The sequence below is a fragment of the Oncorhynchus masou genome, unplaced genomic scaffold (genome assembly GCF_036934945.1).
Source record: "Oncorhynchus masou masou isolate Uvic2021 unplaced genomic scaffold, UVic_Omas_1.1 unplaced_scaffold_1607, whole genome shotgun sequence".
In the NCBI taxonomy this organism is placed as follows: domain Eukaryota; kingdom Metazoa; phylum Chordata; class Actinopteri; order Salmoniformes; family Salmonidae; genus Oncorhynchus; species Oncorhynchus masou.
The window spans coordinates 77,501-105,000 of NW_027006161.1; the positions used below are offsets into that span (position 1 = coordinate 77,501).

Genomic DNA, 27,500 nt, shown 5'->3' on the forward strand with positions numbered 1-27,500 from the left:
TACTGAGTCAATGTGGTACCGGTACCGAGTCAATGTGGTACCTTTACCGAGTCAATGTGGTACCGGTACCGAGTCAATGTGTATGCTATATATATATATATATATATATATATTTTTAAATTTTACCTTTATTTTACTAGGTTTCGAACTTGGGGATTCGAACTTGCAACCTTTCGGTTACTAGTCCAACGCTCTAACCACTAGGCTACCCTGCCGCAGGGGCTACCGGTACCGAGTCAATGTGGTACCGGTACCGAGCCAATGGAGGGCGGTGGAAGAAACCAATGGAGGGCGGTGGAAGAAACCAATGGAGGGCGGTGGAAGAAACCAATGGAGGGCGGTGGGGGAAACCAATGGAGGACGGTGGAAGAAACCAATGGAGGGTGGTGGAAGAAACCAATGGAGGGCGGTGGGGAAACCAATGGAGGGCGGTGGAAGAAACCAATGGAGGACGGTGGAAGAAACCAATGGAGGGTGGTGGAAGAAACCAATGGAGGGTGGTGGAAGAAACCAATGGAGGGTGGTGGGGAAACCAATGGAGGGCGGTGGGGGAAACCAATGGAGGGCGGTGGGGAGACCAATGGAGGGCGGTGGGGGAAACCAATGGAGGGCGGTGGGGGAAACCAATGGAGGGCGGTGGGGGAGACCAATGGAGGGCGGTGGGGAGACCAATGGAGGGCGGTGGGGAGACCAATGGAGGGCGGTGGGGGAAACCAATGGAGGGCGGTGGGGAAACCAATGGAGGGCGGTGGGGAGACCAATGGAGGGCGGTGGGGGAAACCAATGGAGGGCGGTGGGGAAACCAATGGAGGGTGGTGGGGAGACCAATGGAGGGCGGTGGGGGAGACCAATGGAGGGCGGTGGAGGAAACCAATGGAGGGCGGTGGGGAGACCAATGGAGGGCGGTGGGGGAAACCAATGGAGGGCGGTGGGGAGACCGATGGAGGGCGGTGGGGAGTCCATGTAAATCGTCTGGGTGGCGATGAACTTAGTAGAGTACCTGCACAGAGACACAGTATCTCTATGTGTGAAAAAGGTACAAAGCAAATTCAAACAAATGTAAGTTTTGTTCTACAAGTAGAGAAACAGACGAACTCTGAACTAAAGTGAATAAACGGGACAGCTGTGTTTGTTTGTTTGTGTGTTTCCCAGATTGCTGAAACATGGTGATGAGTGTTTTGAGCCTGACGCCTGCCCCTGCCTCTGGAAGGGGAAAGAGTACTATCCAGGAGATAGAGTCACCTCCCCTGTCATCAATGGTACGTTTAGAAACAACTCATACACGGTCTTTTCCAGAGATTAAACTCTTCTCGAACCAAACAGGATTTGTATCAAACGCAACACGTTTTAGGAGAGAGTGGAACATACTTCTCTACAGTCATAAATTAGTGAATGCTTTTCAGATCATTTCCTGTACAGAAGTAAGACACCGAGAGGTTTTGTTTCTTCTAAACACCCCTCTATATTCAACCCCTTATAAGATCGATCATACAGTGCCTTGCAAAAGTATTCTGAAAAACATTTCAGTCTCTCGATGTGCAAAACTGATAGAGACATACCCCAAGCAACTTACAGCTGTAATCGCAGCAAAAGGTGGCGCTACAAAGTATTAACTTAAGGGGGCTGAATAATTTTGCAAGCCCAATTTTTCAGTTTTTGATTTGTTAAAAAAGTTTGAAATATCCAATAAATGTCGTTCCACTTCATGATTGTGTCCCACTTGTTGTTGATTCTTCACACAAAAAATACAGTTTTATATCTTTATGTTTGAAGCCTGAAATGTGGCAAAAGGTCGCGAAGTTCAAGGGGGCCGAATACTTTCGCAAGGCACTGTATATACAGCTTTCATTTGCCCGCGACATTTCAAGTATCTGAGTCACTGACAAATGTGTTGACTCAGCACCTGGCAAAACCTGGCAATGTGTGGCCGAATTAAGACAAACTTTCTAGCAGCTAACAATTTTCCAGGATCATTCCTGAGCTTTAGGTGATGAGTCTTGTATAGATTGTACCTACGGTGAGACTGTTCACCTGATATACATAACCCTCTATTATCTATCATAGAAAATCACCTCCCAGCTCTGGTTTACAGAGAGTCCTTGTATGAGGGCCGTTCATTCAACAGTCTCTCTCCCTGCCGAGTGAAACAGTGATCCCAGTCTGTCTCCTTTCTTCTCTGCCATCCATGTCTACTTCTAGCAGTTAGCAAGGGAAGAGGAGAGATAGGGATCTGTATAATAGCACTATGAACGCTGGTGATTCAACATTTGGCAGTTGACGAGATCCCTACTTTTCGGACAGACGATAATCGCTTGGTGGCCTCCCGAACAAAAGGCGGCCATTAGTTATGACAGAAGGTGCTTACGTTAAGTGGTAGCAGTTTGCTGGCAGGTTGGTACTGAATCGTGTTGGTTGACGCTGTGTGTCTCTTTCAGTGTCTGCCAGCATGGAACATTCCAGTGTGTGTTCCGTCCGTGTCCATCCATGTGCACAGCCTACGGGGACCGCCACTACAGGACCTTTGATGGTCTACTGTTTGACTACGTGGGAGTGTGTAAAGTCTACCTAGTAAAGGTATGATATTTGACTACGTTAGAGTGTGTAGTCTACCTAGTAAAGGTATGATATTTGACTACGTTAGAGTGTGTAGTCTACCTAGTAAAGGTATGATATTTGACTACGTTGGAGTGTGTAGTCTACCTAGTAAAGGTATGATATTTGACTACGTTGGAGTGTGTAGAATACCTAGTAAAGGTATGATATTTGACTACATTAGAGTGTGTAGTCTACCTAGTAAAGGTATGATATTTGACTACGTTAGAGTGTGTAGTCAACCTAGTAAAGGTATGATGTTTGACTACGTTAGAGTGTGTAGTCTACCTAGTAAAGGTATGATATTTGACTACATTAGAGTGTGTAGTCTACCTAGTAAAGGTATGATATTTGACTACGTTAGAGTGTGTAAAGTCTACCTAGTAAAGGTATGATATTTGACTACGTTAGAGTGTGTAGTCTACCTAGTAAAGGTATGATATTTGACTACGTTAGAGTGTGTAGTCTACCTAGTAAAGGTATGATATTTGACTACGTTAGAGTGTGTAAAGTCTACCTAGTAAAGGTATGATGTTTGACTACGTTAGAGTGTGTAGTCTACCTAGTAAAGGTATGATATTTGACTACGTTGGAGTGTGTAGTCTACCTAGTAAAGGTATGATATTTGACTACGTTAGAGTGTGTAAAGTCTACCTAGTAAAGGTATGATATTTGACTACGTTAGAGTGTGTAAAGTCTACCTAGTAAAGGTATGATGTTTGACTACGTTAGAGTGTGTAAAGTCTACCTAGTAAAGGTATGATGTTTGACTACATTAGAGTGTGTAGTCTACCTAGTAAAGGTATGATGTTTGACTACGTTGTAGTGTGTAGTCTACCTAGTAGAGGTATGATGTTTGACTACGTTGTAGTGTGTAAAGTCTACCTAGTAAAGGTACCAGAGCCACGTTTCCAGTAGTCAAGTTCGTGTATTTTTCCTCGTTATTTGATAATAAAATGGGATGACTAAATGTAATGCAAGAAATCTGTGAAAGTTAGATATCCGTATATGGATGAAGGGATTGATGAATAGACTGGCTTAGGGTTTAAATACTTAATATACAAGTTCACACATTTGGTAGTTTTCAGTAGCATAGTTCTGTCCTGGGTTAGCTTGCTCTTTTCATGTTGTTTTTCCCATCCCACCTTCAGAGCAGTGCTGATCTGATGATGAGTGTGATGGCTGAGAACGTGGACTGTTACGACAGCGGCGTCATCTGCAGGAAATCTCTACTCATCAACATTGGTAGATCTTTCATTGCGTTCGACGACGACAGTGGCAAACCAGTAAGTGCATGCTCCTGCTTCTGCTCCTGCTCCTGCTCCTGCTCCTGCTCCTGCTCCTGCTCCTGCTCCTGCTCCTGCTCCTGCTCCTGCTCCTTCTCCTTCTCCTGCTCCTGCTCCTGCTCCTGCTCCTGCTCCTGCTCCTGCTCCTGCTTCTGCTCCTGCTCCTTCTCCTGCTCCTTCTCCTTCTCCTGCTCCTGCTCCTGCTCCTGCTCCTGCTCCTGCTCCTGCTCCTTCTCCTGCTCCTGCCCCTGCCCCTGCCCCTGCTCCTGCTCCTGCTCCTGAACCTTACCAGGTAGCTTGCCGCTGATGGTCCTACCAAGTCTGGCCACCGCTGGGATGCCTCCCAGTTTCCACTAGAGACTCGCTCGTTACTTGTTTGCTGACTTGCTTTCGATAGGGTTAATGTAACCTACAGTGTTATAAGAAATGTTTGATGAAAACATTACAGAGAGAAACTACCCTTAACCCCTTAACCCCTGACCCCTGACCCCTCAGACCCAATGAATATCACATTACTATTGTCACACCTTACCAATTATAGCACAAATTTCACCTATTCAAGACTACCTTATTCATGATCCCTGCCCTCTTCCCTGTCCTCCAGCTTGTCCTTTTACCTGTCCTCCATCTTTACCTCTTCCCTGTTCTCTTCCCTGTCCTCCATCTTGTCCCCTCCCTGTCCTCTGTCTTGTCATCTTGCCTGTCCTCCTCCCTGTCCTCGTCCTTGACCTCTGCCTTGTCCTCTTTCCTGTCATCTTCCCTGTCCTCTTCTCCCTCCTCTGACTTGTCCTCTTTCCTGTCATCTTCCCTGTCCTCTTCTCCCTCCTCTGACTTGTCCTCTTCCCTGTCCTCTGTCTTGTCCTCTGTCCTTAATGAACAATAAACCATAAAGAAATTAAGTTAAAAAATCACAGGGGGGCACTACCCCCGACCCCCCTGGCTCATCTCAACCTGTTCATCAGTATTGATCTAATTCCTGTCCATTGTCCTGTTTCCTGTCCTCCACCCTGTGTAGAACCCATCCAGTGTGATCGACTGGAGGCAGGAGATGTTCATATGGAGCGCTGGGCTCTTCACCGTGGTCCACGTTCCCGAGGAGGACCTGACCGTGCTCTGGGATCGCAAGACCACGGTCCACATCCAGGCTGGACCACGCTGGCAGGTCAGGCACCATGGGTTGTTGGTGTTCCACATTCCTTACCCTAGAATACAATGGGGGCCCTGTCATTAAAAAGCAGCTGCTGTCTCCTATAGCAGTCTTTCTCAACCCAGTCCTCTGGATCCTACAATCCGTCACACCTTATTCAACAAATCAACTAATCACCAAGCCCTTGATTAGCACCATCAGGTCACCAAGCCCTTGATTAGCACCATCAGGTCACCATAGTCCTTGATTAGCACCATCAGGTCACCAAGCCCTTGATTAGCACCATCAGGTCACCATAGCCCTTGATTAGCACCATCAGGTCACCAACCCCTTGATTAGCACCACCAGGTCACCAAGCCCTTGATTAGCACCATCAGGTCATCAAGCCCTTGATTAGCACCATCAGGTCACTAACCCCTTGATTAACACCATCAGGTCACCAACCCTTGATTAACACCATCAGGTCACCAACCCCTTGATTAACACCATCAGGTCACCAACCCTTGATTAGCACCATCAGGTCACTAACCCCTTGATTAGCATCATCAGGTCACCAACCCTTGATTAGCACCATCAGGTCACCAAGCCCTTGATTAGCACCATCAGGTCACTAACTCCTTGATTAGCACCATCAGGTCACTAACCCCTTGATTAGCATCATCAGGTCACCAACCCCTTGATTAGCACCATCAGGTCACCAAGCCCTTGATTAGCACCATCAGGTCATCAAGCCCTTGATTAGCACCATCAGGTCACCCCTTGATTAGCACCATCAGGTCATCAAGCCCTTGATTAGCACCATCAGGTCACTAACCCCCTGATTAGCACCATCAGGTCACCAAGCCCTTGATTAGCACCATCAGGTCACCAACCCCTTGATTAGCACCATCAGGTCACCAAGCCCTTGATTAGCACCATCAGGTCACTAACCCCTTGATTAGCACCGTCAGGTCACTAACCCCTTGATTAGCACCATCAGGTCACTAACCCCTTGATTAGCACCATCAGGTCACCAAGCCCTTGATTAGCACCATCAGGTCACCAACCCCTTGATTAGCACCATCAGGTCACCAAGCCCTTGATTAGCACCATCAGGTCACTAACCCCTTGATTAGCATCATCAGGTCACCAACCCCTTGATTAGCACCATCAGGTCACCAAGCCCTTGATTAGCACCATCAGGTCACTAACTCCTTGATTAGCACCATCAGGTCACTAACCCCTTGATTAGCATCATCAGGTCACCAACCCCTTGATTAGCACCATCAGGTCACCAAGCCCTTGATTAGCACCATCAGGTCATCAAGCCCTTGATTAGCACCATCAGGTCACCCCTTGATTAGCACCATCAGGTCATCAACCCTTGATTAACACCATCAGGTCACTAACCCCTGATTAGCACCATCAGGTCACCAAGCCCTTGATTACACCATCAGGTCACCAACCCCTTGATTAGCACCATCAGGTCACCAAGCCCTTGATTAGCACCATCAGGTCACTAACCCCTTGATTAGCACCGTCAGGTCACTAACCCCTTGATTAGCACCATCAGGTCACCAAGCCCTTGATTAGCACCATCAGGTCACCAACCCCTTGATTAGCACCATCAGGTCACCAAGCCCTTGATTAGCACCATCAGGTCACTAACCTCTTGATTAACACCATCAGGTCACTAACCCCTTGATTAACACCATCAGGTCACTAACCCCTTGATTAGCACCATCAGGTCACCAAGCCCTTGATAAACATCATCAGGTCACCAAGCCCTTGATTAGCATCATCAGGTCACCAAGCCCTTGATAAACATCATCAGGTCACCAAGCCCTTCCTTATTACTATACAGTGCTGTGATTGGTGTAATATTCATGTGAGTGCTGTGTTCAGGGCAAGCTGAGCGGTCTGTGATTGGTGTAATATTCATGTGAATGCTGTGTTCAGGGCAAGCTGAGCGGTCTGTGCGGGAACTTTGACCTGAGGACGGTCAATGAGATGAGGACACCAGAGAACATAGACTCTGCCACGCCTCAGGAGTTTGGCAACAGCTGGACGGCAGCTGAGGCAAGTTTCGAAACCCCCACGGTCTATTCTCAGTGGATAGTGTGTGTGTATTAGTCTGTGTGTGTGTGTGTGTGTGTGTGCGTGTGTTCATACATGATACAGGTGTCTATTGTCAGTCTTCTAACGTTAGATATGTGTGTGTCCAGTGTGTTAACAGCCCAGACATCAGACACCCCTGCAGTCTGAACCCCCTGAGGGAGCCGTTCTCCAAGAGGCAGTGTGGAGTCCTGCTCAGCGAGGTCTTCCTGGTCTGCCACCCGGTGGTGAGTATGGAGTATGACAGCCAGCAGCTCAACCAATGGAGGGAGGGCTGTGTTGCGAGTGTGTGAGAGTGGGTATGCATACGCATGTGGATATCTGTTTCTGGATATGTGTGTGTATGTGTGTATGTGTGTATGTGTGTATGTGTGTGTGTGTGTGTGTGTGTGTGTGTGTGTGTGCAGAAGAGCATGCGTGCGTCTATACTGTGACATGCAGTTTCTCCCACTGCTGTTTCAGCTGTCTGTGTTGATGAGTACTGTGGGAGTGGTGTGTGAGGGGGGGCGTGTTGGTTCTGGTTATTTGAGTCACCTCCCAGAGGCCGTTTGACTCACTGTAAAGCACAGACATTAATCAGGATCTTACTGTCTTACTGCAGGCTGTCTCACAGATCTCTGTGTTGGTTGATGTTACTGTGGATGTTAGTATTACTGGGGCTTCTCTCAAGCCTGACATACACATTACATTACATAGCCCCCTACCCTCTGTCAGCTGGTCTGCTGTCCTATCTCTTCTCCTCATTACATAGCCCCCTACCCTCTGTCAGCTGGTCTGCTGTCCTATCTCTTCTCCTCATTACATAGCCCCCTACCCTCTGTCAGCTGGTCTGCTGCCCTATCTCTTCTCCTCATTACATAACCCCTATCCTCTGTCAGCTGGTCTGCTGCCCTATCTCTTCTCCTCATTACATAACCCCTACCCTCTGTCAGCTGGTCTGCTGCCCTATCTCTTCTCCTCATTACATAACCCCTACCCTCTGTCAGCTGGTCTGCTGTCCTATCTCCTCTCCTCAGTACATAGCCCCCTACCCTCTGTCAGCTGGTCTGCTGCCCTATCTCTTCTCCTCATTACATAACCCCTACCCTCTATGAGCTGGTCTGCTGTCCTATCTCTTCTCCACATTACATAACCCCTATCCTCTACATAACCCCTATCCTCTGTCAGCTGGTCTGCTGTCCTATCTCTTCTCCACATTACATAACCCCTATCCTCTACATAACCCCTATCCTTCGTCAGCTGGTCTGCTGTCCTATCTCTTCTCCACATTACATAACCCCTATCCTTCGTCAGCTGGTCTGCTGTCCTATCTCTTCTCCACATTACATAACCCCTATCCTCTACATAACCCTTCTATCCTTCTGTCAGCTGGTCTGCTGTCCTATCTCTTCTCCACATTACATAACCCCTATCCTCTACATAACCCCTCCACGTATCCTTCGTCAGCTGGTCTGCTGTCCTATCTCTTCTCCTCATTACATAACCCCTACCCTCTGTCAGCTGGTCTGCTGTCCTATCTCTTCTCCTCATTACATAGCCCCCTACCCTCTGTCAGCTGGTCTGCTGTCCTATCTCTTCTCCACGTTACATAACCCCTATCCTCTGTCAGCTGGTCTGCTGTCCTATCTCTTCTCCTCATTACATAACCCCTACCCTCTGTCAGCTGGTCTGCTGTCCTATCTCTTCTCCTCAGTACATAGCCCCCTACCCTCTGTCAGCTGGTCTGCTGTCCTATCTCTTCTCCACGTTACATAACCCCTACCCTCTGTCAGCTGGTCTGCTGTCCTATCTCTTCTCCACGTTACATAACCCCTATCCTTCGTCAGCTGGTCAGCTGTCCTATCTCTTCTCCACGTTACATAACCCCTATCCTTTGTCAGCTGGTCTGCTGTCCTATCTCTTCTCTACATTACATAGCCCCCTACCCTCTGTCAGCTGGTCTGCTGTCCTATCTCTTCTCCTCAGTACATAACCCCTATCCTTTGTCAGCTGGTCTGCTGTCCTATCTCTTCTCCACATTACATAACCCCTATCCGGCGTCAGCTGGTCTGCTGTCCTATCTCTTCTCCTCATTACATAACCCCTATCCTTTGTCAGCTGGTCTGCTGTCATCTCTTCTCCTCATTACAGGCCCCCTGTCTGTCAGCTGGTCTGCTGTTGTATCTCTTCTCCACATTACATCACCCTGTATCCTCTACATAAGGCTATCCTTTGTCTGCTGGTCTGCTGTCCTATCTCTTCTCCACATTACAGGCCCCTGTCCTCTACATAACCCCTACCCTCTATGAGCTGTGTCTGTATCAGGCCTATCTCTTCTCATTTACATTTACTGTGTGTTGTATTACAGGCTGTGTGTTGTAAGTCAGGCATCAGGCTGTGTGTATCAGGCTGTGTGTTGTATCTGTATCAGGCTGTGTGTTGTATCAGGCTGTGTGTTTGTATCAGGCTGTGTGTTGTATCAGGCTGTGTGTTGTACATCCAGGCTGTGAACAGCCACTTTATCAGGCTGTGTGTTGTGTCAGTGCATCTAAGGCTGTGTGTTGTATCAGGCTTGTATCAGGCTGTGTGTTGTATCAGGCTGTGTGTTGTATCAGGCTGTGTGTTGTATCAGGTTGTGTGTTGTATCAGGCTGTGTGTTGTATCAGGCTGTGTGTTACATCAGGCTGTGTTTGTTGTATCAGGCTGTCTGTTACATCAGGCTGTGTGTTGTATCAGGCTGTGTGTTACATCAGGCTGTGTGTTGTATCAGGCTGTGTGTTGTATCAGGCTGTTACATCAGGCTGTGTGTTGTATCAGGCTGTGTGTTGTATCAGGCTGTGTGTTGTACTGTGTGTTGTATCAGGCTGTGTGTTGTATCAGGCTGTGTGTTGTGTGTGTTACATCAGGCTGTGTGTTGTATCAGGCTGTGTGTTGTACAGGCTCAGGCTGTGTGTTGTATCAGGCTGTGTGTTACATCAGGCTGTGTGTTGTATCAGGCTGTGTGTTGTATCAGGCTGTGTGTTGTATCAGGCTGTGTGTTGTATCAGGCTGTGTGTTGGCTGTGTGTTGTATCAGGCTGTGTGTTGTATCAGGCTGTGTGTTGTTGTATCAGGCTGTGTGTTACATCAGGCTGTGTGTTGTATCAGGCTGTGTGTTGTGTGTGTTGTATCAGGCTGTGTGTTGTATCAGGCTGTGTGTTGTATGTGTGTTGTATCAGGCTGTGTGTTGTATCAGGCTGTGTGTTGTATCAGGCTGTGTGTTGTATCAGGCTCAGGCTGTGTGTTGTATCAGGCTGTGTGTTGTGTATCAGGCTGTGTGTTGTATCAGGCTGTGTGTTGTAGGCTGTGTGTTGTATCAGGCTGTGTGTTGTATCAGGCTGTGTGTTGTATCAGGCTGTGTGTTGTATCAGGCTGTGTGTTGTATCAGGCTGTGTGTTGTATCAGGCTGTGTGTGTATCAGGCTGTGTGTTGTATCAGGCTGTGTGTTGTATCAGGCTGTGTGTTGTATCAGGCTGTGTGTTGTATCAGGCTGTGTGTTGTATCAGGCTATCAGGCTGTGTGTTGTATCAGGCTGTGTGTTGTATCAGGCTGTGTGTTGTATCAGGCTGTGTGTTGTATCAGGCTGTGTGTTGTATCAGGCTGTGTGTTGTATCATCAGGCTGTGTGTTGTGTTGTATCAGGCTGTGTGTTGTATCAGGCTGTGTGTTGTATCAGGCTGTGTGTTGTATCAGGCTGTGTGTTGTATCAGGCTGTGTGTGTATCAGGCTGTGTGTTGTATCTGGCTGTGTGTTGTATCAGGCTGTGTGTTGTATCAGGCTGTGTGTTGTATCAGGCTGTGTGTTGTATCAGGCTGTGTGTTACATCAGGCTGTGTGTTGTATCAGGCTGTGTGTTGTATCAGGCTGTGTGTTGTATCAGGCTGTGTGTTGTATCAGGCTGTGTGTTGTATCAGGCTGTGTGTTGTATCAGGCTGTGTGTTGTATCAGGCTGTGTGTTGTATCAGGCTGTGTGTTGTATCAGGCTGTGTGTTGTATCAGGCTGTGTGTTGTATCAGGCTGTGTGTTGTATCAGGCTGTGTGTGTTGTATCAGGCTGTGTGTTGTATCAGGCTGTGTGTTGTATCAGGCTGTGTGTTGTATCAGGCTGTGTGTTGTATCAGGCTGTGTGTTGTATCAGGCTGTGTGTTGTATCAGGCTGTGTGTTGTTGTATCAGGCTGTGTGTTGTATCAGGCTGTGTGTTGTATCAGGCTGTGTGTTGTATCAGGCTGTGTGTTGTATCAGGCTGTGTGTATGTATCAGGCTGTGTGTTGTATCAGGCTGTGTGTTGTATCAGGCTGTGTGTTGTATCAGGCTGTGTGTTGTATCAGGCTGTGTGTTGTATCAGGCTGTGTGTTGTATCAGGCTGTATCAGGCTGTGTGTTGTATCAGGCTGTGTGTTGTATCAGGCTGTGTGTTGTATCAGGCTGTGTGTTGGCTGTGTGTTGTATCAGGCTGTGTGTTGTATCAGGCTGTGTGTTGTATCAGGCTGTGTGTTGTTGTATCAGGCTGTGTGTTGTATCAGGCTGTGTGTTGTATCAGGCTGTGTGTTGTATCAGGCTGTGTGTTGTATCAGGCTGTGTGTTGTATCAGGCTGTGTGTTGTATCAGGCTGTGTGTTGTATCAGGCTGTGTGTTGTATCAGGCTGTGTGTTGTATCAGGCTGTGTGTTGTATCAGGCTGTGTGTTGTGTGTTGTATCAGGCTGTGTGTTGTGTATCAGGCTGTGTGTTGTATCAGGCTGTGTGTTGTATCAGGCTGTGTGTTACATCAGGCTGTGTGTTGTATCAGGCTGTGTGTTGTACATCAGGCTGTGTGTTGTATCAGGCTGTGTGTTGTATCAGGCTGTGTGTTGTATCAGGCTGTGTGTTGTATCAGGCTGTGTGTTGTATCAGGCTGTGTGTTGTATCAGGCTGTGTGTTGTATCATCAGGCTGTGTGTTGTATCAGGCTGTGTGTTGTATCAGGCTGTGTGTTGTATCAGGCTGTGTGTTGTATCAGGCTGTGTGTTATCAGGCTGTGTGTTGGCTGTGTCAGGCTGTGTGTTGTATCAGGCTGTGTGTTGTATCAGGCTGTGTGTTATCAGGCTGTGTGTTGTATCAGGCTGTGTGTTGTATCAGGCTGTGTGTTGTAGGCTGTGTGTTGTATCAGGCTGTGTGTTGTATCAGGCTGTGTGTTGTATCAGGCTGTGTGTTGTATCAGGCTGTGTGTTGTATCAGGCTGTGTGTTGTATCAGGCTGTGTGTTGTATCAGGCTGTGTTGTATCAGGCTTGTATCAGGCTGTGTGTTGTATCAGGCTGTGTGTTGTATCAGGCTGTGTGTTGTATCAGGCTGTGTGTTACATCAGGCTGTGTGTTGTATCAGGCTGTGTGTTACATCAGGCTGTGTGTTATCAGGCTGTGTGTTGTATCAGGCTGTGTGTTGTATCAGGCTGTGTGTTGTATCAGGCTGTGTGTTACATCAGGCTGTGGCTGTGTGTTACATCAGTATCAGGCTGTGTGTTGTATCAGGCTGTGTGTTGTATCAGGCTGTGGCTGTGTGTTGTATCAGGCTGTATCAGGCTGTGTGTTGTATCAGGCTGTGTGTTGTATCAGGCTGTGTGTTGTATCAGGCTGTATCAGGCTGTGTGTTGTATCAGGTTGTATCAGGCTGTGTGTTGTATCAGGCTGTGTGTTGTATCAGGCTGTGTGTTGTATCAGGCCGTGTGTTGTATCAGGCTGTGTGTTGTATCAGGCTGTGTGTTGTATCAGGCTGTGTGTTGTATCAGGCTGTGTGTTGGCTGTGTGTTGTATCAGGCTGTGTGTTGTATCAGGCTGTGTGTTGTATCAGGCTGTGTGTTGTATCAGGCTGGCTGTGTGTTACATCAGGCTGTGTGTTGTATCAGGCTGTGTGTTGTATCAGGCTGTGTGTTTGTATCAGGCTGTGTGTTGTATCAGGCTGTGTGTTGTATCAGGCTGTGTGTTGTATCAGGCTGTGTGTTGTATCAGGCTGTGTGTTGTATCAGGCTGTGTGTTGTATCAGGCTGTGTTTGTATCAGGCTGTGTGTTGTATCAGGCTGTGTGTTGTATCAGGCTGTGTGTTACATCAGGCTGTGTGTTGTATCAGGCTGTATCAGGCTGTGTGTTGTATCTGGCTGTGTGTTGTATCAGGCTGTGTGTTGTATCAGGCTGTGTGTTGTATCAGGCTGTGTGTTATATCAGGCTGTGTGTTGTATCAGGCTGTGTGTTGTATCAGGCTGTGTGTTGTATCAGGCTGTGTGTTGTATCAGGCTGTGTGTTGTATCAGGCTGTGTGTTGTATCAGGCTGTGTGTTGTATCAGGCTGTGTGTTACATCAGGCTGTGTGTTACATCAGGCTGTGTGTTGTATCAGGCTGTGTGTTACATCAGGCTGTGTGTTGTATCAGGCTGTGTGTTACATCAGGCTGTGTGTTGTATCAGGCTGTGTGTTGTATCAGGCTGTGTGTTGTATCAGGCTGTGTGTTGTATCAGGCTGTGTGTTGTATCAGGCTGTGTGTTGTATCAGGCTGTGTGTTGTATCAGGCTGTGTGTTGTATCAGGCTGTGTGTTGTATCAGGCTGTGTGTTGTATCAGGCTGTGTGTTACATCAGGCTGTGTGTTACATCAGGCTGTGTGTTACATCAGGCTGTGTGTTGTATCAGGCTGTGTGTTACATCAGGCTGTGTGTTACATCAGGCTGTGTGTTGTATCAGGCTGTGTGTTATATCAGGCTGTGTGTTGTATCAGGCTGTGTGTTGTATCAGGCTGTGTGTTGAAACAGGCAGAATCAGGCTGGGTGTGGTATCAGGCTGTGTGTTGTATCAGGCTGTGTGTTGTATCAGGCTGTGTGTTGTATCAGGCTGTGTGTTGTATCAGGCTGTGTGTTGTATCAGGCTGTGTGTTGTATCAGGCTGTGTGTTGTATCAGGCTGTGTGTTGTATCAGGCTGTGTGTTGTATCAGGCTGTGTGTTGTATCAGGCTGTGTGTTGTATCAGGCTGTGTGTTATATCAGGCTGTGTGTTGTATCAGGCTGTGTGTTGTATCAGGCTGTGTGTTGTATCAGGCTGTGTGTTATATCAGGCTGTGTGTTGTATCAGGCTGTGTGTTATATCAGGCTGTGTGTTGTATCAGGCTGTGTGTTATATCAGGCTGTGTGTTGTATCAGGCTGTGTGTTGTATCAGGCTGTGTGTTGTATCAGGCTGTGTGTTGTATCAGGCTGTGTGTTGTATCAGGCTGTATCAGGCTGTTTGTTGTATCAGGCTGTGTGTTGTATCAGGCTGTGTGTTGTATCAGGCTGTGTGTTGTATCAGGCTGTATCAGGCTGTGTGTTGTATCAGGCTGTGTGTTGTATCAGGCTGTGTGTTGTATCAGGCTGTGTGTTGTATCAGGCTGTGTGTTGTATCAGGCTGTGTGTTACATCAGGCTGTGTGTTGTATCAGGCTGTGTGTTGTATCAGGCTGTGTGTTGTATCAGGCTGTGTGTTGTATCAGGCTGTGTGTTGTATCAGGCTGTGTGTTGTATCAGGCTGTGTGTTACATCAGGCTGTGTGTTGTATCAGGCTGTTGTGTGAATCAGGCTGTGTGTTGTATCTGGCTGTGTGTTGTATCAGGCTGTGTGTTGTATCAGGCTGTGTGTTGTATCAGGCTGTGTGTTGCATCAGGCTGTGTGTTGTATCAGGCTGTGTGTTGTATCAGGCTGTGTGTTGTATCAGGCTGTGTGTTGTATCAGGCTGTGTGTTGTATCAGGCTGTGTGTTACATCAGGCTGTGTGTTGTATCAGGCTGTGTGTTGTATCAGGCTGTGTGTTGTATCAGGCTGTGTGTTGTATCAGGCTGTGTGTTGTATCAGGCTGTGTGTTGTATCAGGCTGTGTGTTGTATCAGGCTGTGTGTTACATCAGGCTGTGTGTTGTATCAGGCTGTGTGTTGTATCAGGCTGTGTGTTACATCAGGCTGTGTGTTGTATCAGGCTGTGTGTTGTATCAGGCTGTGTGTTGTATCAGGCTGTGTGTTACATCAGGCTGTGTGTTGTATCAGGCTGTGTGTTGTATCAGGCTGTGTTGTATCAGGCTGTGTGTTATCAGGCTGTGTGTTGTATCAGGCTGTGTGTTGTATCAGGCTGTGTGTTGTATCAGGCTGTGTGTTACATCAGGCTGTGTGTTGTATCAGGCTGTGTGTTGTATCAGGCTGTGTGTTACATCAGGCTGTGTGTTGTATCAGGCTGTGTGTTACATCAGGCTGTGTGTTGTATCAGGCTGTGTGTTACATCAGGCTGTGTGTTGTATCAGGCTGTGTGTTGTATCATGCTGTGTGTTGTATCAGGCTGTTACTACCATATCCCTATGCTAGTGGACAACAGTCTTAAGGGTCTGAAAGGTTCCTTCCTGTCTCCTCCTGTCCAGGTGGACGTGACATGGTTCTATATGAACTGTCTGGCAGATACGTGCGGCTGTAGTCGCGGTGGGGACTGTGAGTGTTTCTGTACCAGCGTGGCAGCCTACGCCCACCGATGCTGTCACCAGGGTGTCACCGTGGACTGGCGATCTCCGTCGATCTGCCGTAAGTCTGCGGCTATGAGCGGGCAATGAGTGGCCAACGGGCAGGCACCGGGTACACTACCCATTCAATGGGTGGTATGGGAGTGTGTGGGACCAGCTGAAATGGCACTCTGTGTTCAGACAAATGCCCCTGAACAGGCAGTTATCCCCACTGTTCCCAGGCCGTCGTTAAAAATAAGAATTTGTTCTGAACTGACTTGCCTAGTTAAATAAAGGTAAATAAAATATGTAATTAACTACAGTTTATAATTTCATTCCACTAACGACTCTTTCTGTTTGTCTTTTCAGCCTACGATTGTGAATACTACAACAAAGGTACATACAGCATCTTATCTCAAACTCTTCCTATTTGTCAAATAAAAAAATCTAATTTCTCCAAGAATCAAATCAATGACTGAACCTCGGAAGTTTAATGTGCATTGTCTTTAAGAATTTGCTCCAAACATTTCATCATGATCAATGTGTAAAGGCACTTCATTGTTAAACCACATGGGGGCAGAGTGTCTGCACAGTCCTGGGGCCCCATTGTCGATGTCAGCCATACAGCGAAGGATTCCTCCTAACAGTGTTCCTCTCCTCTGTCTTGTAGTTCTGGGTAAAGGCCCCTACAGGCTGGTGACCTACAGGGAGAGGGACACGGTGCTGGCAGCCAACAGGTCCAGTGGGGCAGTGTTCCCTAAGAAAGGAGACCCTGCTGCGGCTGGCTTCCTGTCCCTCTTCATGATGACCCCTGGGCTCAGCAGAGCGCGTCCGCATGGTGAGCAGCGCAGAGGAAACAGTCACTGCCAGGCCTCGTCACACCAGTCTAATGCAATGGCCATTTCCTTGTCCGTCCTCGTCACACCAGTCTAATGCAATGGCCATTTCCATGTCCGTCCTCGTCACACCAGTCTAATGCAATGGCCATTTCCTTGTCCGTCCTCGTCACACCAGTCTAATGCAATGGTCATTTCCTTGTCCGTCCTCGTCACACCAGTCTAATGCAATGGCCATTTCCATGTCCGTCCTCGTCACACCAGTCTAATGCAATGGCCATTTCCATGTCCGTCCTCGTCACACCAGTCTAATGCAATGGCCATTTCCATGTCCGTCCTCGTCACACCAGTCTAATGCAATGGCCATTTCCATGTCCGTCCTCGTCACACCAGTCTAATGCAATGGCCATTTCCTTGTCCGTCCTCGTCACACCAGTCTAATGCAATGGCCATTTCCTTGTCCGTCCTCGTCACACCAGTCTAATGCAATGGCCATTTCCATGTCCGTCCTCGTCACACCAGTCTAATGCAATGGCCATTTCCATGCAATGGCCATTTCCATGTCCGTCGTCACACCAGTCTAATGCAATGGCCATTTCCTTGTCCGTCCTCGTCACACCAGTCTAATGCAATGGCCATTTCCTTGTCCGTCCTCGTCACACCAGTCTAATGCAATGGCCATTTCCATGTCCGTCCTCGTCACACCAGTCTAATGCAATGGCCATTTCCATGTCCGTCCTCGTCACACCAGTCTAATGCAATGGCCATTTCCATGTCCGTCCCTCGTCACACCAGTCTAATGCAATGGCCATTTCCATGTCCGTCCTCGTCACACCAGTCTAATGCAATGGCCATTTCCTTGTCCGTCCTCGTCACACCAGTCTAATGCAATGGCCATTTCCTTGTCCGTCCTCGTCACACCAGTCTAATGCAATGGCCATTTCCTTGTCCGTCCTCGTCACACCAGTCTAATGCAATGGCCATTTCCATGTCCGTCCTCGTCACACCAGTCTAATGCAATGGCCATTTCCATGTCCGTCCTCGTCACACCAGTCTAATGCAATGGCCATTTCCATGTCCGTCCTCGTCACACCAGTCTAATGCAATGGCCATTTCCATGTCCGTCCTCGTCACACCAGTCTAATGCAATGGCCATTTCCATGTCCGTCCTCGTCACACCAGTCTAATGCAATGGCCATTTCCATTGTCCGTCCTCGTCACACCAGTCTAATGCAATGGCCATTTCCACCGTCCACACCAGTCTAATGCAATGGCCATTTCCATGTCCATCCTCGTCACACCAGTCTAATGCAATGGCCATTTCCTTGTCCGTCCTCATCACACCAGTCTAATGCAATGGCCATTTCCTTGTCCATCCTCGTCACACCAGTCTAATGCAATGGCCATTTCCATGTCCGTCCTCGTCACACCAGTCTAATGCAATGGCCATTTCCATGTCCGTCCTCGTCACACCAGTCTAATGCAATGGCCATTTCCATGTCCGTCCTCGTCACACCAGTCTAATGCAATGGCCATTTCCTGTCCGTCCTCGTCACACCAGTCTAATGCAATGGCCATTTCCATGTCCGTCCTCGTCACACCAGTCTAATGCAATGGCCATTTCCTTGTCCGTCCTCGTCACACCAGTCTAATGCAATGGCCATTTCCATGTCCGTCCTCGTCACACCAGTCTAATGCAATGGCCATTTCCATGTCCGTCCTCGTCACACCAGTCTAATGCAATGGCCATTTCCATGTCCGTCCCCGTCACACCAGTCTACACTGGCCATTTCCTTGTCCGTCCTCGTCAACCAGTCTTAAAAGTGCAATGACCATTTCCATGTCTGTCCTCGTCACACCAGTCTAATGCAATGGTCATTTCCTTGTCCGTCCTCGTCACATCAGTCTAATGCAATGGCCATTTCCATGTCCGTCCTCGTCACACCAGTCTAATTTAATGGCCATTTCCATGTCCGTCCTCATTTTACTTCCTCCTCCATAAATAACACTCTGCATTCCTAGGCTTCCTCCTACCCCAACGTCCAGTCATTAAAAAGTTTTTCAGTCCCTGTCCTCTGGTCTAATGAAGTCTTCCAGTCCCTATCCAGTCCCTGTCCAGTCCCTGTCCTCTGGTCTAATTAAGTCTTCCAGTCCCTATCCAGTCCCTGTCCAGTCCCTGTCCTCTGGTCTAATGAAGTCTTCCAGTCCCTATCCCCATCCAGTCCTATCCAGTCCCTATCCAGTCCCTATCATCTTGTCTATTAAGTCTTCCAGTCCCTATCCTCTCGTCTAATTAAGTCTTCTAGTCATCCCATCCCTATCCAGTCCCTATCCAGTCCCTATCCTCTGGTATAATTAAGTCTTCCAGTCCCTATCCAGACCCTATCCTCTGGTCTAATACAGTCCTTATCCAGTCCCTATCCTCTGGTCTAATACAGTCCTTATCCAGTCCCTATCCTCTGGTCTAATACAGTCCTTATCCAGTCCCTGTCCTCTGGTCTAATGAAGTCTTCCAGTCCCTATCCACTGGTCTAATGAAGTCTTCCAGTCCCTATCCACTGGTCTAATGAAGTCTTCCAGTCCCTATCCTCTGGTCTAATGAAGTCTTCCAGTCCCTATCCAGTCCCTTTCCATGGTCCTTCCAGTCCCTATCCAGTCCCTATCCTCTGGTATAATGAAGTCTTCCAGTCCCTATCCAGTCCCTATTCACTGTTCTAATGAAGTCTTCCAGTCCCTATCCACTGGTCTAACGAAGTCTTGCAGTCCCTATCCACTGGTCAAGTGAAGTATTCCAGTCCCTATCATCTGGTCTAAGGAAGTCTTCCAGTCCCTATCCAGTCCCTATCCTCTGGTCTAATGAAGTCTTCCAGTCCCTATCCACTGGTCTAATGAAGTCTTCCAGTCCCTGTCCACCTTATCCTCTGGTCTAATGAAGTCTTCCAGTCCCTATCCACCCTATCCTCTGGTCTAATGAAGTCTTCCAGTCCCTATCCACTGTTCTAATGAAGTCTTCCAGTCCCTATCCACTGGTCAAGTGAAGTCTTCCAGTCCCTATCCTCTGGTCTAATGAAGTCTTCCAGTCCCTATCCAGTCCTATCCTCTGGTCTAATGAAGTCTTCCAGTCCCTACTGGTCCAGTCCCTGTCCACTGGTCTAATGAAGTCTTCCAGTCCCTATCCCTATCCAGTCCCTATCCAGTCCCTATCCAGTCCCTATCATCTTGTCTAATTAAGTCTTCCAGTCCCTATCCTCTCATCTAATTAAGTCTTCCAGTCCCCATCCCTATCCACCCTATCCTCTGGTATAATGAAGTCTTCCAGTCCCTATCCAGTCCCTATCCTCTGGTATAATGAAGTCTTCCAGTCCCTATCCTCTGGTATAATTAAGTCTTCCAGTCCCTATCCCTATCCTCTGGTCTAATGAAGTCTTCCAGTCCCTATCCACTGGTCTAATGAAGTCTTCCAGTCCCTATCCACTGTTCTAATGAAGTCTTCCAGTCCTATCCACTGGTCTAATGAAGTCTTCCAGTCCCTATCCACTGGTCTAATGAAGTCTTCCAGTCCCTATCCTCTGGTCTAATGAAGTCTTCCAGTCCCTATCCAGTCCCTTTCCACTGGTCTAATGAAAGTCCCTATCCAGTCCCTATCCTCTGGTATAATGAAGTCTTCCAGTCCCTATCCAGTCCCTATTCACTGTTCTAATGAAGTCTTCCAGTCCCTATCCACTGGTCTAATGAAGTCTTCCAGTCCCTATCCACTGGTCAAGTGAAGTCTTCCAGTCCCTATCCTCTGGTCTAAGTCTTCCAGTCCCTATCCAGTCCCTATCCTCTGGTCTAATGAAGTCTTCCAGTCCCTATCCTTCCATCTTGTCTAATGAAGTCTTCCAGTCCCTATCCTCTCATCTGGTCTTCCAGTGAAGTCTTCCAGTCCCTATCCAGTCCCTATCCTCTGGTCTAATGAAGTCTTCCAGTCCCTATCCACTGTTCCTTCCAGTCCCTATCCACTGGTCAAGTAATGATCCTCTGTCTTCCAGTCCCTATCCAGTCCCTATCCTCTGGTCTAATGAAGTCTTCCAGTCCCTGTCCACTGGTCTAATGAAGTCTTCCAGTCCCTGTCCACTGGTCTAATGAAGTCTTCCAGTCCCTATCCCTATCCAGTCCCTATCCAGTCCCTATCCAGTCCCTATCATCTTGTCTAATTAAGTCTTCCAGTCCCTATCCTCTCATCTAATTAAGTCTTCCAGTTCCTTTCCCATCCCTATCCAGTCCCTATCCTCTGGTATAATGAAGTCTTCCAGTCCCTATCCAGTCCCTATCCTCTGGTATAATGAAGTCTTCCAGTCCCTATCCAGTCCCTATCCACTGTTCTAATGAAGTCTTCCAGTCCCTGTCCACTGGTCTAATGAAGTCTTCCAGTCCCTATCCACTGGTCTAATGAAGTCTTCCAGTCCCTATCCCTATCCAGTCCCTATCCAGTCCTTATCCAGTCCCTATCATCTTGTCTAATTAAGTCTTCCAGTCCCTATCCTCTCATCTAATTAAGTCTTCCAGTTCCTATCCATCCCTATCCAGTCCCTATCCTCTGGTATAATGAAGTCTTCCAGTCCCTATCCAGTCCCTTTCCACTGTTCTAATGAAGTGTTCCAGTCCCTGTCCACTGGTCTAATGAAGTCTTCCAGTCCCTATCCACTGGTCTAATGAAGTCTTCCAGTCCCTATCCCTATCCAGTCCCTATCCAGTCCTTATCATCTTGTCTAATTAAGTCTTCCAGTCCCTATCCACTGTTCTAATGAAGTCTTCCAGTCCCTATCCACTGGTCAAGTGAAGTCTTCCAGTCCCTATCCTCTGGTCTAAGGAAGTCTTCCAGTCTCTATCCAGTCCATATCCTCTGGTCTAATGAAGTCTTCCAGTCCCTGTCCACTGGTCTAATGAAGTCTTCCAGTCCCTATCCACTGGTCTAATGAAGTCTTCCAGTCCCTATCCCTATCCAGTCCCTATCCAGTCCCTATCCAGTCCCTATCATCTTGTCTAATTAAGTCTTCCAGTCCCTATCCTCTCATCTAATTAAGTCTTCCAGTTCCTTTCCCATCCCTATCCAGTCCCTATCCTCTGGTCTAATGAAGTCTTCCAGTCCCTGTCCACTGGTCTAATGAAGTCTTCCAGTCCCTATCCACTGGTCTAATGAAGTCTTCCAGTCCCTATCCCATCCCTATCCAGTCCCTTTCCTCTGGTATAATGAAGTCTTCCAGTCCCTATCCAGTCCCTATGGTATAATGAAGTCTTCCAGTCCCTATCCACTGGTCTAAGGAAGTCTTCCAGTCCCTATCCAGTCCCTATGGTCTAATACAGTCCTTATCCAGTCCCTATCCACTGGAAGAAGATGTCTTCCAGTCTAATGATGTCTTCCAGTCCCTATCCCGTCCCTGGACTGTGTTTTATCCAGAGTGAGCCTCTTTTCCCAGTGAAAACACTGATTGTAGAGATGCCCTCGTGTTGACTCTGGGAGGAAGACAGACTGGGGTTCAGCTTCCCAAATCCAAATACAGCAACCTGAGTCTCAGTCACCAATCAGGCTGTACTAATGGCTAGTCAGGCTGTAGTGATGGCTTGTTAGGCTGATGGCTAGTTAGGCTGATGGATAGTCAGGCTGTAGTGATGGCTAGTCAGGCTGTAGTGATGGCTTGTTAGGCTGATGGCTAGTTAGGCTGATGGATAGTCAGGCTGTAGTGATGGCTAGTCAGGCTGTAGTGATGGCTTGTCAGGCTGTAGTGATGGCTAGTCAGGCTGTAGTGATGGCTAGTCAGGCTGTAGTGATGGCTAGTCAGGCTGTAGTGATGGCTAGTCAGGCTGTAGTGATGGCTAGTCAGGCTGTAGTGATGGCTAGTCAGGCTGTAGTGATGGCTTGTCAGGCTGTAGTTATGGCTAGTCAGGCTGTACTGATGGCTAGTCAGGCTGTAGTTATGGCTAGTCAGGCTGTAGTTATGGCTCGTCAGGCTGTAGTGATGGCTCGTCAGGCTGTAGTGATGGCTTGTCAGGCTGTAGTGATGGCTAGTCAGGCTGTAGTGATGGCTAGTCAGGCTGTAGTGATGGCTAGTCAGGCTGTAGTTATGACTAGTCAGGCTGTAGTTATGGCTCGTCAGGCTGTAGTGATGGCTAGTCAGGCTGTAGTGATGGCTAGTCAGGCTGTAGTTATGGCTAGTCAGGCTGTAGTGATGGCTAGTCAGGCTGTAGTGATGGCTAGTCAGGCTGTAGTTATGGCTAGTCAGGCTGTAGTGATGGCTAGTCAGGCTGAAGTTATGACTAGTCAGGCTGTAGTGATGGCTAGTCAGGCTGTAGTTATGACTAGTCAGGCTGTAGTGATGGCTAGTCAGGCTGTAGTTATGGCTAGTCAGGCTGTAGTGATGGCTAGTCAGGCTGTAGTGATGGCTAGTCAGGCTGTAGTTATGGCTAGTCAGGCTGTAGTTATGGCTAGTCAGGCTGTAGTTATGGCTCGTCAGGCTGTAGTTATGACTAGTCAGGCTGTAGTGATGGCTAGTCAGGCTGAAGTTATGGCTCGTCAGGCTGTAGTGATGGCTAGTCAGGCTGTAGTGATGGCTAGTCAGGCTGTAGTCTAGTCAGGCTGAAGTTATGGCTCATCAGGCTGTAGTGATGGCTAGTCAGGCTGTAGTTATGGCTAGTCAGGCTGTAGTTATGGCTAGTCAGGCTGTACTGATGGCTAGTCAGGCTGTAGTGATGGCTAGTCAGGCTGTAGTTATGGCTGTAGTCAGGCTGTAGTGATAGCTAGTCAGGCTGTAGTTATGGCTAGTCAGGCTATAGTGATGGCTAGTCAGGCTGTAGTTATGGCTAGTCAGGCTGTAGTTATGGCTAGTCAGGCTGTAGTTATGGCTAGTCAGGCTGCCAGGAGGAGTTATCAGCTAGACTGCAGCTAGAAGTATTAGCTAGCCTAGACTGTTTTAGCTAGCCTAGATTGTTTTAGCTAGCCTAGACTGTTTTAGCTAGGCTAGACTGTTTTATCTAGGCTAGACTGTTTTATCTAGCCTAGTGTTCTACATTTATCTGAGCACTAAGGTGCTAGCCTGACCTGGGTCACATACGGTACCCAGGCGTAAAGAGCTCAGATAGTTTTTTTAAAAACCTTTATTTAACCAGAAAAGACCCTTGATGTTGAGGTTCCTATATTGGTGATCAACTTTTCCTCTAGACACGTCCCTGGTGTCGTTCGAGGCGTCCGATCGGCCCAACTACTTCCTGGCTGTGGACAGCAGCGGCCATCTTACACTGACCAAGTGGGAGGAGAGTGAAGCATTCTGGGCTGTGGCTACCTTCACGCTGCACCGTGACACCTGGATCCAGGGTTATGATTCTCTGGAGGCTTTGGCCAGACCGGGATTCTTCCTCCACTACATGCTGTCCTGGATTCACCTCATGAAGTACAAACACACCGACGGATTCCGCAAGGCCACGCTCTTCAAACTGACAGGTACGTGGGATGGACTGGAGGTCTGGGAAGGTTGACGTGGGAAGGGAAAGGAAGAGCTATGTAAATGAACAGTTAAAGGTTGTCTTGTCGAATGAGATTCCATTTATGCCATCTATTTTGATATTATATATATTTTTCAAATGAAAACTGCCACTTGTGACCATTTAATGGTCTTCTTATGGTCTTCTAGCTTTTGGTTGAACTCCTCGAGCTTTTGCCATGTTATGCTTGTCCCCTCCGATGCAACCCAATACTTACTGTATGTATCAGAGATGGTTGACAGCTGAGGTTTAGAGACAAAGACTTTGTAGTTTAGGCTACTAACCCCTGGTCTAACCTCCTGCTGCAGCCCCTCCACCCTGCCAACCCCCACAACCCCTAACCATGGCCCCACCAGCGTGCGTACTCGGTTTGTAAAAACAACCATTTAGCCCGTTAATGGTCTCTTTGTGAGGGCAGCCATGTTTTGCACTGTAATGACAAGCCCTCTGCAGCTGTCTCCCGGCACACTCCCACCTCGCAGCAGAACGACAGATTTTGTCAGTGGCGAGTGGCGAGTGGCTGATGTGTGCCTTTAATCACAGACACGTTGAGATATGGAGGGATGGAAGGGTGGCGTGCTAGGTCAGCGTCAGACCAGGCCCCCCAGACCAGGCCCCCAGATCAGGGTCCCACCAGGCTCACGGCTGTTCCAAAACAAAAACCGACCAGCCCTTCCAGTATACGGCTTCCAGAGAAGGAGCTTTGCCCTGACTAATGCCCAGGGTCGGAGTCTTTGACTGGGGGGAAGAGAGAACAGAGAGGGGGTGGTCAGACACTAGGCAGGGGTGGTTTTTATTTGATCCAAGAAACAACTTCACCATTTGGAGAGTATTTCTGTTCACAATCTAGTAAAGTGATTTGTGAATCATAGTTCAGGTACAAATGTATGTTAGAGTTAGTGAGGTCTAGAGAGTTCTGCTCCACGGTTTGCTGCTCCCGATGCAGGCTGGGTAATTACTGGGGCTAAAAATATGTCAGCCATTTGTTTTAGGAGCATAGCAGAGTCCACACAGGCTGGCAGAAACAGATTGGGTTACTCTCTGACAGCAGTGGATGCCGGACATAGTTGACCAGGAGAGATCCAGAGAGGTTAGGCAGAGTCCAGACGATAGTCGACCAGGAGACCAGGAGAGGTCCAGAGAGGTTAGGAGTCCAGACGATAGTCGACCAGGAGAGGTCCAGAGAGGATAGGCAGATTCCAGATAGTCGACCAGGAGAGGTCGACCAGGAGACCAGGAGACCAGGTCCAGAGAGGTTAGGCAGAGTCCAGACGATAGTTGACCAGGAGAGGTCGAGAGAGGTTAGGCAGAGTCCAGACGATAGTCGACCAGGAGAGGTCTAGAGAGGTTAGGCAGAGTCCAGACGATAGTCGACCAGGAGAGGTCTAGAGAGGTTAGGCAGAGTCCAGACGATAGTCGACCAGGAGACCAGGAGAGGTCCAGAGAGGTTAGGCAGAGTCCAGATGATAGTTGACCAGGAGAGGTCGAGAGAGGTTAGGCAGAGTCCAGACGATAGCCGACCAGGAGAGGTCCAGAGAGGTTAGGCAGAGTCCAGACGATTGTTGACCAGGAGAGATCCAGAGAGGTTTGGCAGAGTCCAGACAATAGTCGACCAGGAGAGGTCTAGAGAGGTTAGGCAGAGTCCAGACGATAGTCGACCAGGAGAGGTCTAGAGAGGTTAGGCAGAGTCCAGACGATAGTCGACCAGGAGAGGTCTAGAGAGGTTAGGCAGAGTCCAGACGATAGTCGACCAGGAGACCAGGAGAGGTCCGGAGAGGTTAGGCAGAGTCCAGATGATAGTTGACCAGGAGAGGTCGAGAGAGGTTAGGCAGAGTCCAGACGATTGTTGACCAGGAGAGGTCCAGAGAGGTTAGGCAGAGTCCAGACGATTGTTGACCAGGAGAGATCCAGAGAGGTTTGGCAGAGTCCAGACGATTGTTGACCAGGAGAGATCCAGAGAGGTTTGGCAGAGTCCAGACAATAGTCGACCAGGAGAGGTCTAGAGAGGTTAGGCAGAGTCCAGACGATAGTCGACCAGGAGAGGTCCAGAGAGGTTAGGCAGAGTCCAGATGATAGTCGACCAGGAGACCAGGAGAGATCCAGAGAGGTTAAGCAGAGTCCAGACGATAGTCGACCAGGAGAGGTCCAGAGAGGTTAGGCAGAGTCCAGACGATTGTCAACCAGGAGAGATCCAGAGAGGTTAGGCAGAGTCCAGATGATAGTCGACCAGGAGAGGTCTAGAGAGGTTAGGCAGAGTCCAGATGATAGTCGACCAGGAGAGGAGAGATCCAGAGAGGTTAGGCAGAGTCCAGACGATAGTCGACCAGGAGAGATCCAGAGATGTTAGGCAGAGTCCAGACGATAGTCGACCAGGAGAGGTCCAGAGAGGTTAGGCAGAGTCCAGACGATAGTCGACCAGGAGACCAGGAGAGGTCCAGAGAGGTTAGGCAGAGTCCAGACGATAGTCGACCAGGAGAGGTCCAGAGAGGTTAGGCAGAGTCCAGACGATAGTCGACCAGGAGACCAGGAGAGGTCCAGAGAGGACGATAGGACAGAGTCCAGAGAGGTTAGGCAGAGTCCAGACGAGAGTCCAGGAGAGGTCCAGAGAGGTTAGGCAGAGTCCAGACGATAGTCGACCAGGAGAGGTCCAGAGAGGTTAGGCAGAGTCCAGACGAGAGGTCCAGAGAGGTTAGGCAGAGTCCAGACCAGGAGAGGTCCAGAGAGGTTAGGCAGAGTCCAGACGATAGTCGATCTAGAACTCAACTCCATTTATTTACCTAGTCTTTAAATGTAACTCTTTACTAGGAGACTCTGTAATATGATTGATATTCACAAACACAAGTATACTTATTCCCATGTTTCATACTCTGCTGTGCAACACTTTGTTTTCCCTCAGGCCCTGGTCCAGACACCCCTACGGGTCCTAAGTGCCAGTGGAGGTATGAGTCGTGTGTCAGCCCCTGCTTCAGGACCTGCAGTGACCCCTCGGGGGGGTTATGTGGCACCGTTCCAAAGTAAGGCAGCACAAGGTGACACTACGGATGCGTCCGAAATGGCACCCTGTTCTCATTATAGTGCACTATATAGGGGATAAAGCCCTGGTCGAAAGTAGTGCACTATGTAGGAAACAGGACACTGTTTGGGATGCATGCGTACACCAACACAGACAGGGGCTAAACCTTCAACACCATGTGAATGTGAAGCCTCCAGCTCTATTGTGTAATCAGTTAGTCAATCAGCCAATCAGTCAGTCAGCCAGCCAGCCAGTCAGCCAGCCAGTCAGCCAGTCAGCCAGTCAGCCAGCCAGTCAGCCAGTCAGTCAGCCAGTCAGCCAGTCAGCCAGCCAGTCAGCTAGTCAGCCAGTCAGCCAATCAGTCAGTCAGACAGCCGGTCAGTCAGACAGCCAGTCAGTCAGTCAGTCAGTCAGCCAGTCAGCCAGTCAGCCAGTCAGCCAGCCAGCCAGTCAGCTAGTCAGCCAGCCAGTCAGCTAGTCAGCCAGTCAGCCAACCAGTCAGTCAGACAGCCGGTCAGTCAGACAGCCAGTCA

At 48.6% G+C, this 27,500-nt stretch overlaps 1 protein-coding gene across 1 annotated transcript in view; it reads left to right on the forward strand.

Annotated features, from left to right (window-relative positions):
- LOC135531501 (otogelin-like) overlaps window positions 1–27,500 on the forward strand; it is a gene marked incomplete at its 3' end in the record, with an annotated part of 128,424 nt that overhangs the window by 74,317 nt on the left and 26,607 nt on the right. Inside the window, 12 exon segments of the mRNA XM_064959530.1 lie at window positions 1,153–1,241; window positions 1,244–1,259; window positions 2,436–2,574; window positions 3,744–3,878; window positions 4,894–5,040; window positions 6,964–7,083; window positions 7,230–7,346; window positions 15,526–15,682; window positions 15,970–15,996; window positions 16,271–16,438; window positions 23,635–23,913; window positions 26,851–26,968. Coding sequence (XP_064815602.1) covers window positions 1,153–1,241; window positions 1,244–1,259; window positions 2,436–2,574; window positions 3,744–3,878; window positions 4,894–5,040; window positions 6,964–7,083; window positions 7,230–7,346; window positions 15,526–15,682; window positions 15,970–15,996; window positions 16,271–16,438; window positions 23,635–23,913; window positions 26,851–26,968 — 1,512 coding nt within the window.